Raw genomic sequence first — 18,078 nt, 5'->3', positions numbered from 1 at the left:
TATTCAATAGCACAATGGGGAGGTAATCGGCAAAACCCAAGCTGGGAAATTTATATGTCAAATGATCTGGTTTCTTCCACAAATAATCTGCACCTAAAAAAAGGGTTGGGGGGAGTTACGAAGATTTAGAACATTTATTTTTAAAAGATGCTCAACATCCCTAATCAGGGAAATGCAAATCAAAACCACAATGAGATATAACCTTAGCATCTGTCAAAATGGCTAAAAAATTGAAAAAGAAAAAAAAACAACAAACAAAAAAAAGTGTTGGGAAGAACGTGGAGAAAAGGAGCCCTCGCGCACTGTTGGTGGGAACATAAACTGGTACAGCCACTGTGCAAACAGTATGGAGGTTCCTCAAAAAACTAAAAATAGAAATACCATATGATCCAGTAATTCAACTATTGAGTATTTACTCAAAGAAAGCAAAAACACTAATGCAAAGATATATATATATATATATATGCCTATGTTTATTGCAACATTATTTATAATAGGAAGATATGGAAGCAACCCCTATCCATCAATAAATGAATCAATAAAAATGTGGCATATACATACACAATGGAATATTACACAGCCATAAAGGTGAGATTTTGCCACCTGAGACACCATAGATGGACCCCCAAGGTATCTTGCTAAATAAGTCAAACAGAAAAAGACAAATACCATATGATTTCACTCATAAGTGGGGAGAGAGGGAGGAAAAGAGGGAGGGAAGGAAGAAGAACAGACCTGGGTTTCTGGGGGGACTCAGTTGGTTAAGTCTCCAATTCTTGATTTTGGCTCAGGTCATGATCTCAGGGGTGTGAGTGAGATTGAGTCCCACCTCCAGCTCCATGCCGGGCGTGGAGTCTGCTTAAGATTCTCTCTCTCCCGGGACCTGGGTGGCTCAGTTGGTTACGCGTCTGACTCTTGGTTTTGGCTTAGTTCATGATCTCAGGATCCTGAGACTGAACCCCACACATCTGGCTCCGTGCACACGGAGTCTGCTGGAGATTTCTCTCCCTCTCCTTCTCCTTCCCCCTTTGCCCCTCCCCCGCTCAAAAGAAAAAAAAAGGAATCAGACCTATTAATACTGAGAAAAAACAAACAGTTGCCAGAGGGGAAGGGTGGGGGTTGGGCAAAATGGATGAAGGGGAGTGGGAGATACAGGCTTCCAGTTACGGAATAAATAAGTCGTGGGAATAAAAGGCACAGCATAAGGACTGCAGTCAATGATACTGTAATAGCAATAGATCAGGACAGACAGTAGCTACACTTGTGGTAAACATACCATAAAGTATAAACGTGTGGAATCACAAGTCTATGAAGATTTATCACCCAAACACATTTTCTTTGGGCTTAACAGAAGATATCAAAGAGAAGCATTAAACCCAAAAGTCAGACATGAGGGGAACCTGGGTGCCTCAGTTGGTTAAGCATCTCCCTTCGGCTCAGGTCATGATCTCAGGGTCCTGGGATCGAGCCCCACGTCAGGCTCTCTGCTCAGTGGGGAGTCGGCTTTTCCCTCTCTGCTCTCCCTCTCTCTTTTTCTCTCAAATAAATATATAAAATCTTAAAAAAAAATAAAATAAAAAAGGCAGAAATGAGATGCAAAGGCATCAACACAGGGAAGATACAAAGAATTCCCAGGGTGATTATGAAGTTGAGCCCCAAGACTAAATCTGTGCAGTAAGGTCTAGAGAACAAGTCCAGATTAGAGAAGAACTCCAGAAGAGCTCCAGGAAAGTATCTCTAAGAAAAATAAATGTAACTGATAAATTATAGGACAGATGGACACTGGAAAATTACACTGCAAGACATTTTTACAGAACAGTAGAAAGATGTGTGAAGATGTCAATGTTCAAAGAAAACTAAGCACATTCTATTTTTTAATGAGGCATATTTTAAATCTGGTTGTGTAAGAAAGAAATGTAATCCCAGAAATAATAGCTAAAAATAGCTAACAATGTTTAGCTATTCTAAGAATTCTGCATGTAATAACTCATTTAACCCTCACCCATTACTTTGCCATATCAATATTCTATCAATATATCAATGTTTATGTAATCATACAAGGGAAATTTTTTGTATAAGCATATTAAAAGAATAGAAGGGGGGGCGCCCAGGTGGCACAGAGGTTAAGTGTCTGCCTTCCACTCAGGGTGTGTTCCCGGCGTTGTGGGATGGAGCCCCACATCAGGCTCCTCCGCTATGAGCCTGCTTCTTCCTCTCCCACTCCCCCTGATTGTGTTCCCTCTCTGGCTGTCTCTATCACTGTCAAATAAATAAAAAAAACTTAAAAAAAAAAAAAAAGAATAGAAGGGGCTATCAGAGAAATTCCTCATCTAACATTATTGAAAAAAGTCCAAACTTGATGCATCAAACAACGGAATGTTTACTTAGAAATATAAAGAGACAGCTAAGAGTTAAAAGCAGTTGCCTCTAAGAAAGGTAGAGGGAACATATATAAAAAAATCACATCTTTTTAGAATTTTATAACTAGAGCTCGATGTTTCACCCTTAGAAAGTGTATTTTATTTTAAAAAATTAACTACTTACTAAGTGAAAAGGTGCTCTAATACCAAATAAACTAGGGGGCTTTTTCACAGAACTATCTTAGAAGCTTTGATATGTTAAGACAAACTTTACAGTTTACCCCTAACATTAGACCACGAGAACTCCCCACTCCCTCACCGAATCAGCTCAAGAAACTACAGTTTTAAAGCAGTGGTTCTCAAATGTAATCAAGTTCACAAACCAGTGCCAATCTACAGCAAAGTAAGAAAAACAAAGACAATATATTTAGTTAAAATTAATCAACTTAAGTTATTTCGTATTTTGAGAGCATACCCTTCTTACACTCTTAATACCTTTTCTTTAGTGAAACGAAGGTAGGTAAGTGACAGTTTTTAAAAACATTCTTACTTTCCAAAATAAAAAGCTGGCAACCCTATGTCAGTATACTATCTCCATTCTGCCAAAGACAGTTAATGGTTCACGAAAGTCAAATCAGAGAATCTTTGGAAAACTCTTACTGGAATGACAGGCAAACAAATCCTCTGAGGGAAGAAGTCACCACAGAAATAAAAGAGATAACCCAGAAAAAGAGTATCATAAGAAAAACAAGGAACGACAACTAAGAAAAAAGAGGTAGCAGTATGTACCTAACAGGTTAATAAGTAAAATGAGTAATATAAACTGTTTACTGAAGTTAACAATTCCAAAGTCACTTACGACCACAGAGTTCAAATGCCAGACCACACGGGGCTTAGAAGCAAAGACTAACATGCTCAGTTCAGCTTACTTTTTCTAAAATTTTAGCTTCTTAATAAGAAAGTCAAAGGAGGTTTTGGGGTGGGAAATATCTGAACATTAATACAAGCTGTTGCTATAAGAATGAAGAATTGTTGAAACTAAAGGAAAAATAACCATAAGCATCATAATCTAAGAAACCTACTCTTATTTGCATATAGTGATGATTGAATCTTCTGTGTAACATTTATATGAAATGCTGAATCAAACAATATTTTAGATGTACTACCTAAATGACTCCATGTACACAAATGGGATTTGCATTTCAAATTACAACTGAAAGAAAATGTTTTGCTTATCACTAGATCTCTCAAACTTTTCTTAGTGTCTGCCACAAAGTAGGTACTTAGTAATTACCTCTTGAATTAGTGAAAGCCTATACTTAATACACATACTAGTAAATAAGTCTTACACCCATCAAGCAAACATGAATGCACATATTCTACTATGAATCCTATGAATACATATATTCTACTACTCAGCTCCAAATTTGTTCATGTATTTAAATACAGAAATAAAAAGCCAAAAAGTCTTCTAAAATTGTACTTAATTTCATCTCACTTGAAGATTGAAACTAAAAGCAGAGGCAAACTAGCAGAGTCTCTACCCGGACCTCAAGTTCAGCCTGAGACCTCTAGAATTAAAAATAGTTTAGCCACCTAACAGGTCAGACAGTGACAAAGATGTTTACACTTTCAGCAAGTGTGGCTTAAGCTCTCTTCATGAAATTACATAAAAGATATCTAAATATCTTAGAATTTATGATAAAATTTCAGTTTTATAGAACATTTCTGTATATTTAGGCTTTTGCAACAAGTATATAGTATTTTTGTGATCACAAAAATTTTTATGAACTATAAGAAAAAGATTATAACTTTTTAAAAAGATTTTATTTGTTTGAGAGGATCAAGAGAGCATGAGCAGGAAGGAGGGGCAGAGGGGAAAGAGAGAAACAGACTGCCCCCTGAGCCAGGAGCCTACCATGGGGCTCCATCCCAGGACCCTGGTCATGACATGAGCGGAAGGCATACACTTAACCAACTGAGCCACCCAGGTGCCCCAAAAAATATTTTAACTTTTAAAGAATTATAAATAACACTGTTACATATAACATATCAAGTATTTTCAGAATGGCAAAGAAATACCATTTAGAGACAGTATTAGACTTCAAGAATGTATTGGATTAAAAATATAACTGGTTAGGGGTGCCTGGGTGGCTCAGTCATTAAGCGTCTGCCTTCAGCTCAGGGCATGATACCAGAGCCCTGGGATCGAGCCCCGCATCGGGCTTCTCCGTTGGGAGCCTGCTTCTTCCTCTCCCACTCCCCCTGCTTGTGTTCCCTCTCTCGCTGGCTGTCTCTCTCTCTGTCAAATAAATAAATAAAATATTTAAAAAATAAAAATAAATAAAAATAAAAACATAACTGGTTAAGCCTATACAACACAATATCCACAGTCACCTAAACTATTTGTGTAAATGGAAAACAGAATGTCCCCACAATGAGAATTTAATACTAGCTAATAATATTAGTTTGTAGATTCTTGATGATATATTAGTTGTGAGTGACTAGTTATCTTGTACATGTGATGGATAGCAAGTAACTACAGATTAAAAACACCAAAACCAACAATACCAATAATATACATAAAAACCATAAATAACTGCAAATATTCATGTCTATAACTGCTAAGGCTGATTACAATACATATGTGAAACTACACTAACAATTCAGGAGAAAATGAACTAAATGGAAAGTTCAAAATTTTCATTATAATCCTGCAGAATTTGGTCCTAAGACCAGGGAGGAAGAAATAATAAAACTTAGGTATCCTTACTTCGAGCCACTAACGCTGCCCCACGGTTTAAAGTTCCAATTCCTAAAAGTATGAAATGGATCTTGGGTAGCAGAGCAGACAGATTAAAAGGGATTGAAAATAACATCACCTTACTACACAGTGTTTAACTTTCTCAAGAGCATTCACATCTCAATTTCTCCTAATAAAAATGTCAGAAGATAGGAAGCAGAGAACATTATTCCCTTTAACCAATAAGAAATATGTAACTCAAAAGTAAAATCACTCCATTGAAGTTCTAAAAATTCAGGTAATGCTTGATTACATCCCCAAACTCTTGACTCTTAATATATGGTAAACTCTAGCAAGCCACATTGTCTTTTAGACAAAGTTATTCCTGGCATTTGTCATTTGGGATCTCAATCACGAACTGGTCAAAAAAAACAGTGGTAAGGCCAAAAACACTGTCAGACTTAACTAATGGTGAAATGAGATTCATTGACATTATCAAGCCTCTGGCCCATTGTATATTTAGCCACAAGGCTTTTACTGGCCTAATTTAAGTCTACCAATAATAAAAGGCATTTCTAAAGATGATTCAACTTGGTTAAGTTTCCTAGGATAGGAAAAGCTGGCTGTCCCGATTTTGACATCTGACACAAAAACTCAAGGACATCTGTCTCTATTTTTTCAAAGTTCTGCATTTAAGAGTCTCATGCAGATAAATACTAAAGGACTTTAAAAATAGTTCAAACAAAACTAAAACATTAAAATATTTACTAGGCTGGACATGGATGGAGCTAGAGAGTATAATACTAAGCAAAGTAAGTCAAGTCAGAGAAAGACAAATACCATGTGAATTCACTCAATTGTGAAATTTAAGAAACACATAAAGGAGAAAGGGGAAAAAAAAGAAAGAGACCAAGAAAGAGGCTATTAATTATACAGAACAAACTGATGGTTACCAGAAGGGAGTGGGTGGGACGATCAGTTAAATAGGTGACGGGGATTAAAGAGTGCACTAATCCGGGCACCTGGGTGGCTCAGATGGTTAAGCGTCTGCCTTAGGCTCAGATCATGATCCCAGAAACCTGGGATCAAGCCCCCCATCAGTGGGCTCCCTGCTCAGCGGGGAGCCTGCTTCTCTCTCTCCCTCTACTTCCTCCTACCTGCGCTCTCTCGCTGTCAAATAAATAAATAAAATCTTTATTAAAAAAAGTGCACTTATCGTGATGAGTACTAGGTGATACACGAAATTACTGAATCACTATATCGTACATCTGAAACTAATATAATACTGTATGTTAACTATACTGGAATTAAAATTAAAACTTAATTAAAAACTTTTAATTAAAAATAAATTTTCCATAATGAATTTTTTTAAAAGATATTTTCTAGGCTGAAAAGGCTACAAATACAGCATCACATTAGTTTTTTCCTCCTGCAGGAGTTATTACATCTTTGCGTCTTAAGATCTAGCCATACAGGGTTCAATTCTTCAAAAACCAAGATCTTTCACCCAAGACATCCATACATACCGTTCCTACTACCAAATCTGTCCTCCCCACTCCTGCACTCTGCATAGCTGATTCTTCTAAGTAACTCTATTAAAGTAGCTGCACTCTACAGTATTCTCTCAGAGAACTCTTGTTCTTTAAAGTGCTTATTATAACCTGCAACTACATTTTTCTCCAATCTTTATTTTGAAAATTGCCAACTATAATCAGAAAAAAATATCTATATACTCTTCTTCACCTAGATTCACCAGTTAATGTTTCACAATTCTCTCTCTCACCCCCATACACATACATTTTTTTGCTGATCCATGTGAAAGTTGCAGACATCATAACACTTCACCTGTAAATATCAGCATGTACCCCCTGAATGAACTTTGTCCCATGCAGCCCTAAGACTATTATCATACCCAGCAAATTTAACATTAATATTATTGCCTAATGTACAGTCCAAATTCTCCAATTGACACAAAAATATTCTTTAAAGCTTTTTCAAAATCTAGGATCAAGTCAAAATTCACACACTGTATTCTGTCATGTCTCTTCCCTTTCCTTTAATCTCAACTGCATCCTTGTTTCATTTTAACAGGGTATTTTTTGAAGCCAACTATCTTCTGACTTCTAAGCTGAACGGTAACATGCTATACATTGTGGATTTGTCCTATTGTTTCCTCATGATTAAAGTCAGTTTAAACAGTTTTAGGAAAAAACACTACATTTATGATGCTGTGTGTTTACTTGTTTTGTGTGTGGGTGTGTGACTCCTTCAAAATACTTCATACTCCACAAAGGCAGTATAAACGCCTATGTTGTTCAACAATGTATTTCTAACACCTAAGACAATGTCCCACATAGGAAGTCCTCAATAATATTTGTTGAACAAATAAGAAAATGAATTCTCCATAGCATATAGTACCAAGTATTTTCTTCAAGAGGGGCAACCAAGAGATATTTGTTGATGTTAACTTATGTTTACGAGGTAATGTTGTTAGGATCCAAAACTATATTATGAGAATGTTTTGAAATTTAATATAAATCTATTTTCAGTAATAGATAAGTGCTTTTGTTTTGTTTCAAGTTTTTATTTAAATTTTAGTTAGTTAACAGAACAGTATATTAGTTTCTAGAATTTAGTGATTCATCACTTACATTAACACCCAGTGCTCATCACAGCAAGTGCCCCCCATCTCTCCCCCCTCAGTTTGTTCTCTATAGCTAAGAGTCTGTTTTATGGTATGTCTCTCTCATTTTTTTTCTATGTTCACCTGTTTTGTTTCCTAAATTCCTCATATGAGTGAAATCATGTGGTATTTGTCTTTCACTGACGGACTTATTTTGCTTAGCATAATACACTCCAGCTCCATTCACATCATTACAAATGGCAGGATTTCATTCTTTCCTATGGCTGAGTAATTATTCCATCGTGTGTGTGTGCATGTGTGTGTGTATACCACCTCTTTATCCATTCATCAGTTGATGGACATTTGGGCTCTTTCCATAATTTGGGTCTTGTTGATGTTGTTATAAACACCAGAGTGGATGTGTCCCTTTGAATCAGTGTTTTTGTATCCTTTGGGTAAATACCTAGTGGTGCAAATGCTGGATCTTCAGGTAGTTCTATTTTCAGCTTTTTGAGGAACCTTCATACTGTTTTCCAGAGTTGCTGCATCAGTTTGCATTCCCACCAGCAGTGTAAGAGGGTTCCCCTTTCTCTGCATCCTTGCCAACATCTGCTGTTTTCTGGACTGTTAATTTTAGTCATTCTGACGGGTGTGAGGCGCTATTTCATTGCAATTTTGATTTGTATTTCCCGGATGATGATGTTGAGCATCTTTTCATGTGTCTGTTAGCCATCTGTATTCCTTCTTTGGAAAAATGTCTATTCATGTCCTCTGTCCATTTCTCAACTGGATTATTGTTTTTTTGGTATTGAGTTCAATAAGTTCTTTATACATTTTGGATACCAACCCTTCATTAGATATTTCATTTGCAAATATCTTGTCCCATTCCGAACGTTGCCCTTTAGTTTTGCTGTTTTCCTGTAGGTAAGTGCTCTTAACCATTGCATAAAATGCTATCTACCTAATGGAGAATTTGCAAATTGCTATCAAAAAGTCCTCAGATAGTCAACAGAGGGGTTCAAGCACTCATGAAAGATTAATGTTGAGGACAGGAGGAAATGACACTGTCTCTCCTCAGTGAAAATTGGTTTATTTTGTTCTTGTACATTTAGGGCATCTTAGTATTAAAAAACTATTCTAAAAAACAAAAACACAAACACCTCTCCTAGGAATAATAAAGTGGTACATGTGCCAGCCACTCCTCAGAAAGCTGAAAGTTCAAAATGATTAAGATCTAGTCTCCTGACCTCTGGGAAATTGAAATCAGAAGTCAACACATATTTTTCAAAAAGCTTAGATGTTATCCTGAGACATACATGCAAAGTTATTAATGCACAACAAAAAGTTCTTTTAAAAAAAATCATTTTTGTTACGTACAAACCTTCAGAAGGAGGAACATGGTAGAAGGTCTGTTGGGTCATTCAACTTCTTCACACAAAAGGGAGGGTCTTATTTCAAAGAAAACAAAAGCTACAAACATGAAATTCCTCAACTTTCTCCCCACTCATCCTTCCCCTAAACCTACCCACAAAAGCATGTACCTAATTCACTTCTGTAAAGAGGACATGCCTCTTCTCTCCAATATTAGAGAGTAATCTCACTTTATCAATTACCTCCTTTATTTATTTTAAATCTTAACTTTTCTTGATGCAAACCTGCCATAACCAAAATCAAATCAAAAACAAAAACAGTCCTTACAAATTATTTCTTCATTTTTCTCATTCCTTCACCAATAAACTTAAAAAAGTACATTCCACTTAATCCATTACAAATTGACTGTCCTGATTACTGTTAACAATTGTTATCAAAGACCTCCAAATCACCAAATACTAGATAGACAATGTTCTAATTTCAGTTCTCACCATACTTCATCTTTGTGTAATAACTGATAGTCATGACCTTTTTCTTGAAATTCACTTTCTTTGGTTTCTGAAATACCTAACACCTTCTCCCACCTTTCTGATGCTTCCATACTGATTCTTCATCCTCTGCCAACACTTTAATATTGGGAATTGTCTAGGGTTCCCTTCTTTTGCCCCACACATTCTGCTTGTCTTAAATAGTCACGTTCTCCTAATGCTTCCCTTAATTTTTTTAAAAAGGTTTTATTTTTTTGTGTGAGAGTGAGATAGAGCATAAGCAGGGGAGAAGGAAAAGCAGACTCCCCGCTGAGCAGGTGGCCAACACGGGACTCAATCCCAGGACTCTGGGATCATCACTGGAGCCTAAAACAGACGTTCAACCGACTGCGCCAACCAGGTGCCCTGCTTCACTTAATTTTTATCTGTTATCAATGTCTACATCTCCAGCCCCATCCTGTCTTACAAGCTTCAGACCCTTACTGCCAACTGCGCACTAGATATCTCAAACCTGGATTCTCCCAGAACCCTAACAAAACTGACATTTTCTTCAAATTCCTCCCCTTTTTCCAGCTAATGCCACTACTAAGTTAATGTCATTACTGTCTCACAAGTTCTTAATCTAGAAGTGTTATTTGATTCTTCCCTCTTCCCTGACCCTCCAAATATTCACGAAGTCCTAATTATTCCTTAAAGATCACCTCTCAAAAATCCTACAACCACTGCCTTATTTCAGGTCATTATCAGCTCAGCTCTTGCCTGCACTATTAACATATACTTCCCTAATTGATCTTCCTGCTACCAACCCATCCTTTAATTAATGCACTTTCAATGTGCAGTATGGAAAACCTGTTTTAATTACTCCTTTGCCTAAAAAGTTCCAATTGGTTGGTCCTACTGCCTAGAGAAGTCATTAACTAAAGGACAATTTTCACATTTTAACTCTTTGAAATGTAGGTCTGTGTTATAACTGGTGATATCTTATAATCCACCCACTAGCCAAGCAGCATGAGCAAAGTACTCCTCATTGCCAATGCATATGAATACACTAAGAGCACCAGCATCAAAACATAGAGAATTGGTGTTCACAGCCAATGGGAACGAAATATTAAAGAAAATACTGAGGCATCTTGTATCCCTACAGAAACCAAATGGTTGTGAGAGAAGGTGGGGTACATAGTAAACCAGACATGTTCAACTGGTTTCCCAAAGTGAGAATCAAGAGTAGACCTGCTATAGTTAACAATAAATCTGCAATAGAGCCCAGCACCAATTTTTATATAATTACTTTATTTTTTTTTAAGATTTTATTTATTTATTTGACAGAGACAGCCCAGCGAGAGAGGGAACACAAGCAGGGGGAGTGGGAGAGGAAGAAGCAGGCTCCCAGCAGAGGAGCCTGATGTGGGGCTTGATCCCAGGACTCCAGGATCACGCCCTGAGCCGAAGGCAGGCGCTTAACGACTGAGCCACCCAGGCGCCCCTAATAATTACTTTAATTCTCATAGAGATTAGCTTAAGAAATACTGTCACCAATACTCAAGATGACACAAAATTGACACTGTGAGGAAACTGTGCTACAAAACTGAAAAAATGATTCAGGATACACACACACACACACACACACACACACACACACCAAAACTGAAAAAATGATTCAGGATACACACACACACACACACACACACAAACCCTACTAGAATAAACCAGATCAGCAAAGTTGCAGAACACAAGATTAATATACAACAGTCAAATACATTTCTATATGCTACCAATGAATAACCTGAAAATGAAATTAAGTGAAAAAATTCCATTTGTAACAGCGCCAAAAAAAAGAACAAAATACTTAGGAATAAATTTAACAACAACAAAAAGATATAAGGCGTGTACAATGAAAACTACATAACAAAGAGAAAGCAATTAAATAAAACCTACATAACTGGAAAGAAGATATCCCACGTTTCTGGATGTTAATATTTTTAAGATGGCAGTATTTCCCAAGTCGATCTACAGATTCATTACAATATCTATCAAAATCCCAGCTGCGCCTTTTTTGCAAAAATTAACAGACTGCCCCTAAAATTCATATAGAAGAACAAGAAACCCAGAATATCCAACAAGAAAACCAAAGGACTCATACTTCCCCATTTCAAAAGTTAATACAAAGGAACAATAATCGAGACATTATTATGCAGGCATAAGGACACACAAATGGAATAAAGTTGAGAATTTAGAAACAAATCCTTACATTTATGTTCAGCTGATCTTTGAAAAGACTGTCAAAACAGTTCAATAGGGAAGAAGAGTCTTTTTAACAAATGGTTCAGGGCTGTTGGTATTCACACCTAAAAAAACGAAGCTGGACACCTACCTCACACCACATACAAAAATAAACTCAAAATGGGTCACATACTAAATGTCTATAATTCTTAGAGAAAAAAATAGGAGTAAATCTGTGTCACCCTGTGTTAGGCAACATTTTCTTAGATATGACATCAAAAGCACAAGCCCCTCATGGGCATCCTGCTCAGCGGGGAGCCTGCTTCTCCCTCTCCCTCTGCCAGCTGCTCCCCCTGCTTATGCTGTCAAATAAATAAACAAAATCCTTAAAAAAAAAAAAAAAAAAAAACAAGCAAAACAAGAAAAAGGATAGACTTATCAAAATCAAAGAATTTGTGCTTCAAAGGACATCATCAAGTGAAAAAACAACCCAAAGAACAGGAGTCAATAATTGCAAACCACACATCTGATAAGGGACCTATATCCAAACCACATAAAGAATGCTTACAACTCAACAGCGAAAGCATAAACAATCCAATTTTTTAAATAGGCAAAGGACCTGAACAGACAGTTCTCCAAAGAGGGTATACAAAAGGCCAATAACTACATGGAAGAGATGCTCAACATCATTAGTCATCAGGGTAATGCAAATCAAAACCACAATGATATACCACGGCACACCCACTAGGATGCTTATAACCAAAAAGATGGACAAGTATTGGTAAGGATGTAGAGAAAGTGGAACCCTCATAGTTGCTGGTGAGACTGTAAAAAGGTGCAGGCTCTTTGGAAAACAGTTTGACAGTTTCTCGAAATGTTAAACATAGAGATGTCATCTGACCCAGCAATTCCACTCCTAGATATGTATCCAAGAGAAATGAACCACATGTCCACACAAATCCTGTAAATAAACATTCACTGCAAATAAAAAACTATTAACAGCAAAAAGGAGAAACAACCAAATGCCCATCAACTGATGAATGGATTAACAAAATGAAATATATATCCATACAATGAAACGTATTTTGGCCATAAAAATGATACATGCTATAACATGAACATACCTGAAAACATTATGCTAACTGAAAGAAGCCAGACACAAAAGGCCATATATTATATGGTTCTATTAATGTGAATGTCCAGGACAGGCAAAATATAAACACAGAAGGTTAATTAGTGGTTGCCAGGGGTAGTTGGAGGGAATAATGGAAAGTGACTGCTAACGGTTACAGATTTTCATTTTGGGCTGATGAAAATGTTCTGAAATTAGGTAATGGTGATGGCTGCACAACTTTGTGAATATACTAAAATTGCACCTTAAAAGGGTACAAACATGTGAGTTATATACATATAAATATGATATATGCATCACCTCATTGAAGTTATTATTTTAAAAGTATATATTTAATATATGTAAATTTTACCTAGAAAAGCTTTTTAAAATAATAAAAACAATGGGGAGGCATGGGGAGTACATAGAGATATAGATGAAACAAGCAGGGATACAAAAAAGTTTATTATAATATTCTGTTCACTTTGTATATGTTTCTAAATTTCCCTTAATAAAAAGATTTTTTAACTGATTATTAAAAAAAACAAGTAATTTTTAAAAAAATAACAGAGTAAACTAACTTTCTTAACATCCATCCTTATTGTCTTTTGACAAAGGAAACAGAATCATATATTAAAAGATCAGAGAAGGGGAACCTGAGTGGCTCAGTTGGTTAAGCCTCTGTCTTGGCTCAGGTCATGATCACAGTCCTGATAGGGAGTCCTGAGTTGGGCTCCAGGCTCAGTGGGGAGTCTGTTTCTCCCTCTCCCCCTCAGGCATCTCTCCCCCTCGGCTCCCATGCAAATAAATAAATAAAATCTTTAAAATAATAATAATAAAAGATCAGAGAAGTTGCTACCTTCTTCATTCTTTTGCAGAGATATGACAGACCAGGTGTGAGGCAAAAATGAATACTTCATCTTAAAAATGTACGAAGAGAATTTCAATACTTAGTTCCAAGATAGTTCCTTACCCTTGGGTTCCTGTGGTTTCCATGGTTATCAGATGTGACAATTCCTAATAAATGGATGCAATAACCCCTAATGCTATGCTGTCTAACACAGTGGCCACTAGCTACATATGGCCACTTAAAACTTAGTTTTAATGAATTGAATTAAATTATAAATCCAGTTCTCAGTCAAACCAGCTACATGTCTAGTGTTCAACATCCACATGTGGCTATTAGCTACCATACTGGATAGAGCAGATACAGATCACTGCCATCAGTGCAGAAAGTTCCACTGAACAGCACTACACCAATACATAAAAATATCCACAGAGAAACTTCTACATTCTAATTTAGGGTTGTTATACTGCATTTTATTGCAATAAACAAATCCTGAAAAACAAGAAAAACAAAGCATAAAAATATCAACCAAAGAATATCATTCATGGAAGTTCAGACTAACTGAAACAGCAGTTAAATTTCACTTTCAGAACCACCCAGCTACAGATGTTGGCCATGACAACTCCTAAGGGGCAAATTTCCCTCTCTGTTAAAATAGATTATTACTATACCACCAGTTTCCTAAAGTCAGATATAAAGATCATACTGAAATAAGAATAAAACAAATTACCCTTCCAGTCAAGGATCTAATGAAAGGTATATTTATAAATCAATGACATCAAAGAATTTATGACCCATAGCAAAATACACAGAATAAAATCCCTTTCCAAACTGAGCTTAGAAGCAACTAGCATAATTAAAAAGATCATTAAATATATTTTGTTTCATCAAGAAAAAAAATTTAACCAGATGATTTCTATACTTCTAGTTCTAAAATTGTGTGTGCCTTTCATCCTGATTAGGTACAGATTTCCGTTAATGCTATTAACATGAATATGCAGCACCAGGAAACAGGTGCACTCATAATTCAAATATTTTAGAATATTTTTAGCACTTTAAAAAAAACTGAAGGTGAGCAAACTTAAAATGTGAATTTGAGTATGTTTTTATATTTAGGAACCTAAAAAAACAAAAAGAATTTCACCTTGTATTCCCTCTCAAGCTATCACTGCAAATGGCTGGAGTGTGAATAACATTGTAAATACCAAGAATGGAATGCTCTATGTTAAGAAATTTAAAATCAACTCTTTCCTTGCCAAAACTCCTGGGCACCTAAAAGCTGTTAGTCAAAATGGCTCCATGTTAAAGCATTTTCAAACCTTTGAAAAGGTCACTTAAGAACGCAAGTACATTTTACTTTACCCTCATAAAATACTTTCAGATTCAGTCTTTGCAATCTACTGCCCAAAACAAAAAAAAAAGGAATTCTCAAGACAGAATGAAAACATGGAAATTGAAACCAGCCTGTAGGCAAAGTATACAGAAGGGTCACATGGAATCAGTGTTGAAGGAGAAAGTTACTACTACCGGAGCATCTGGAGTCAAATTAAATCAGGCACTATTTACATATTCCTAGTTCTGTACTGACCTCACATGGTGCTTTCTGACGTTATACACAGGCCTACCTAGGTCTGCATATTTTTATTTGTAAATGGTTCTAACTTTAACCAGAGTTAAATGTTTTAAAGAACAGAATAACATTCCATATCCCTTTTTCCATTGTTCACGAACCCTCTCTGTTCGTCAAATCACCCCGATAAATCCATCTGTTCCCTCTAGTTGCTTCCAAAGAAAAATTCTAGCAACCAAAGACACCAGATTGTAAAACACACAGAGTTAAGAGTTCTGGCACTACCAAAATATGTTAAGAAATCTTGGCAAATTAGTTAAAATCCCTTGAACGGTAATTACCTCAGTTGTAAAAATGAATAATACATATATACATCCGAGGAGGGATGAGTTAGATTCATTGTGCGCTCCAAATATAAGGTGTCTCTCTCCCACCTCACACTTTCCCTCTCCCTTCTCCCGTTTAAAGCCTTCAGGGTTTGCTTCCTGGCTCCACTTAGTGCTTCCCTTATCCTCGTACTCCATCCTGCCCTTCTACTCCAGCCCCTCACCCCAATTCCATACAATTCCACCACTCTCTGGTTCCATGCTACTTCCCTTTGCGCCCCCTAAGGTCCCAGGCAGCCCCTTCATTCAGCTCCCCACGTCTCCCCCAGTCCGCATTTCCTAACGGCTCCTCCCCTCCCTTCCCCACCCCCTCATCACCAGGTTCATCCTGCCCCTCCAACCGTCTCCCGCCCCCAGGTTCCTTCCTGCCCCTCCAAAAACAGCTTCCCCGTCTCAACGTTTCATCTTGGTCCTCCAACCGACTTCCTCAATGCCTTGCTCGCTCCCTATTTTCTCCAACACCTAAATGACTACTCCATTCTACCCATTCTTTTCAACATATGCATGAATGCAAGGGACCCACATACACACACTGGAGATCCCACCCCCACTTCGATCCTCCATCTTTCCCTTTTATACTTGCTTCCTTTCTTCCTTGTCTCCACCCCCCCCTCCTCCGGAAGAGCCTGGTTCCCAGGCCAAGGTCTCTCACCTCATTCGGTCACTTCAGTGGTGCCAACCGCTTCATACAGGAAAAAACAACCAATCACGTCCCCTTGGGCGCTTCCCCTGCGAGTCCAAGCACTTACTGGGCACCCGCCCCACCGGGCATCCCGCACATGCACACGCACAAACCGAGGTCCTGGGGACGAGGGTTGAGAATAGAGTGAGCTTTTAGACCGGCCTCAAACACAGCCCACTTAGCTACAGCCCTTCGCCATTTTGGTTTCCCGCGGACTGCCGGTGCATTCTGGGAACGCGGAGCGACTCCGGTGCCGAATGGCAGCTCTCCAGGGCTGCGAGGGGGCGGGGACTGTGCAGCGAGCGCGGAAGAACACCGCGCTGTGCGTCTCTGGCCGAAGATGAACAAAGAAGGACTCTTTAACGTAGCGGTGGGGCTAAGTCCTTCCGCCGCCGGCGCTAACACAATAGTGATCTCTGCGCTCCTGGTCGTGGGTTGTGTTACTGCTGTTTCTCTTATAAAGGAAAGCGTCGTGTCCAGTGTGCTCTGTGCATATTTTGTTTCCCGGAAAAATGCGACAGCGCTCTCTACATCTTGTCTTGCCGATTTCCCTTCATTACCTTACGTAAAGCACGTTTCTTCTATCTTCACTCTGAGGTCTGCTGTTGGAATTTCCTTCAGCGAGGAGACCCTGGATGTCAGAATTAAATTTTGCTCTGCGATTATTGTTCAGTCCCAAATTCCTTATCAGGAGCTCCTTGCATAGAAGATTTTCGGACATTTTTTTTTTCTTGACAGTGAAAGGTTTTTCTGTGTATCTGCTTTGCAATCATTCCTAACTGTGATGAAATCTGAGAATAATCCCGTGCAAGGTGATTATTTTTGGAATACAGAACTTTTTTCATATTAGGGCAGACCCTTAGCCTGCCAATATACTGCGGCCGACCGGAAGTCCAAATGACAAACTGGAAGTGCATGTTTGTCTCTGACTTATGCTTAGATACAACCCAACTCCTCTTAGTAGCCGCCTGGGGCACCTTTGTTTACACTTTGTCAAAATATTTTTAAAATTATTTTATGATTTTGTCTCATTACATAACAGGGATAATTAATACAAGGATAAATTAATACATTTTTTTTCTCTCTGAAAAAATACATCTTGGGCCTAAACTCACTTTGCCCATATTTCAAAACAGTTTCCCCCAGCCCATCATCTCAGGATTTGGCAAATAAATATTCATTCTATCCACACCATTAAATATTTTAAATATTTTAGTCATACCCTTCCAACTCCTTTGCTTCTCCTAACTAATAATTCTAATCAAAGTTAAGTCTGTCTTCCTACTGCTTCTATGTGCTACCTTTCAAGTTTCACTTTCTCTGAATTCTATTATAAAGTCGTTTCTCATAAATTCCTCTTCCATGCCCTTTTGGTTGAGAAGAGTTTTGACTTAAAAAAAAAGTAGATACAGTCCAAAAATGGGTAAAGATATTACACAAACAGGTATATTTGCTGTGCAGCAAACCTAATTATAGAACGTAAGTTCTGGAGAACATTTGGTCTAAGTTCTCAGTGTTTCTCTCAAAGGGTCATCAAGCCACAGCTTCAACATCTTCAGTATTTCAATAGCTCTGAGACAGTCATTTCAACTTCATAAATGCTAGTAATTAGAAAATTCTTCCATCGTGGCGCCTGGGTGGCACAGCGGTTAAGCATCTGCCTTCGGCTCAGGGCGT

The 18,078-nt window shown here is 37.7% G+C and overlaps 1 protein-coding gene across 2 annotated transcripts in view; it reads right to left on the bottom strand.

The window, feature by feature from the left end:
* The window catches only part of MTF2 (metal response element binding transcription factor 2), a 59,360-nt gene extending 42,713 nt beyond the window's left edge, over positions 1–16,647 (bottom strand). Inside the window, exon 1 of one of the 2 annotated variants that reach the window (XM_034653922.1) lies at positions 16,372–16,647. Coding sequence is in view for 1 of the 2 variants with exons in the window: in XM_011223310.3 (XP_011221612.1) it covers positions 16,372–16,376 (5 nt within the window). In the remaining variant the exon portion in view is untranslated. The remainder of the gene's footprint in view (positions 1–16,371) is intronic. The other variant, XM_011223310.3, reaches the window with a different exon arrangement.
* Between the last annotated feature and the right edge of the window lie 1,431 nt (positions 16,648–18,078).

Source organism: Ailuropoda melanoleuca, chromosome 2 (genome assembly GCF_002007445.2).
Source record: "Ailuropoda melanoleuca isolate Jingjing chromosome 2, ASM200744v2, whole genome shotgun sequence".
Taxonomy (NCBI): domain Eukaryota; kingdom Metazoa; phylum Chordata; class Mammalia; order Carnivora; family Ursidae; genus Ailuropoda; species Ailuropoda melanoleuca.
The sequence above is the reverse complement of the archived record's forward strand: the minus strand, read 5'-3'. Positions and strand labels throughout refer to the sequence as shown.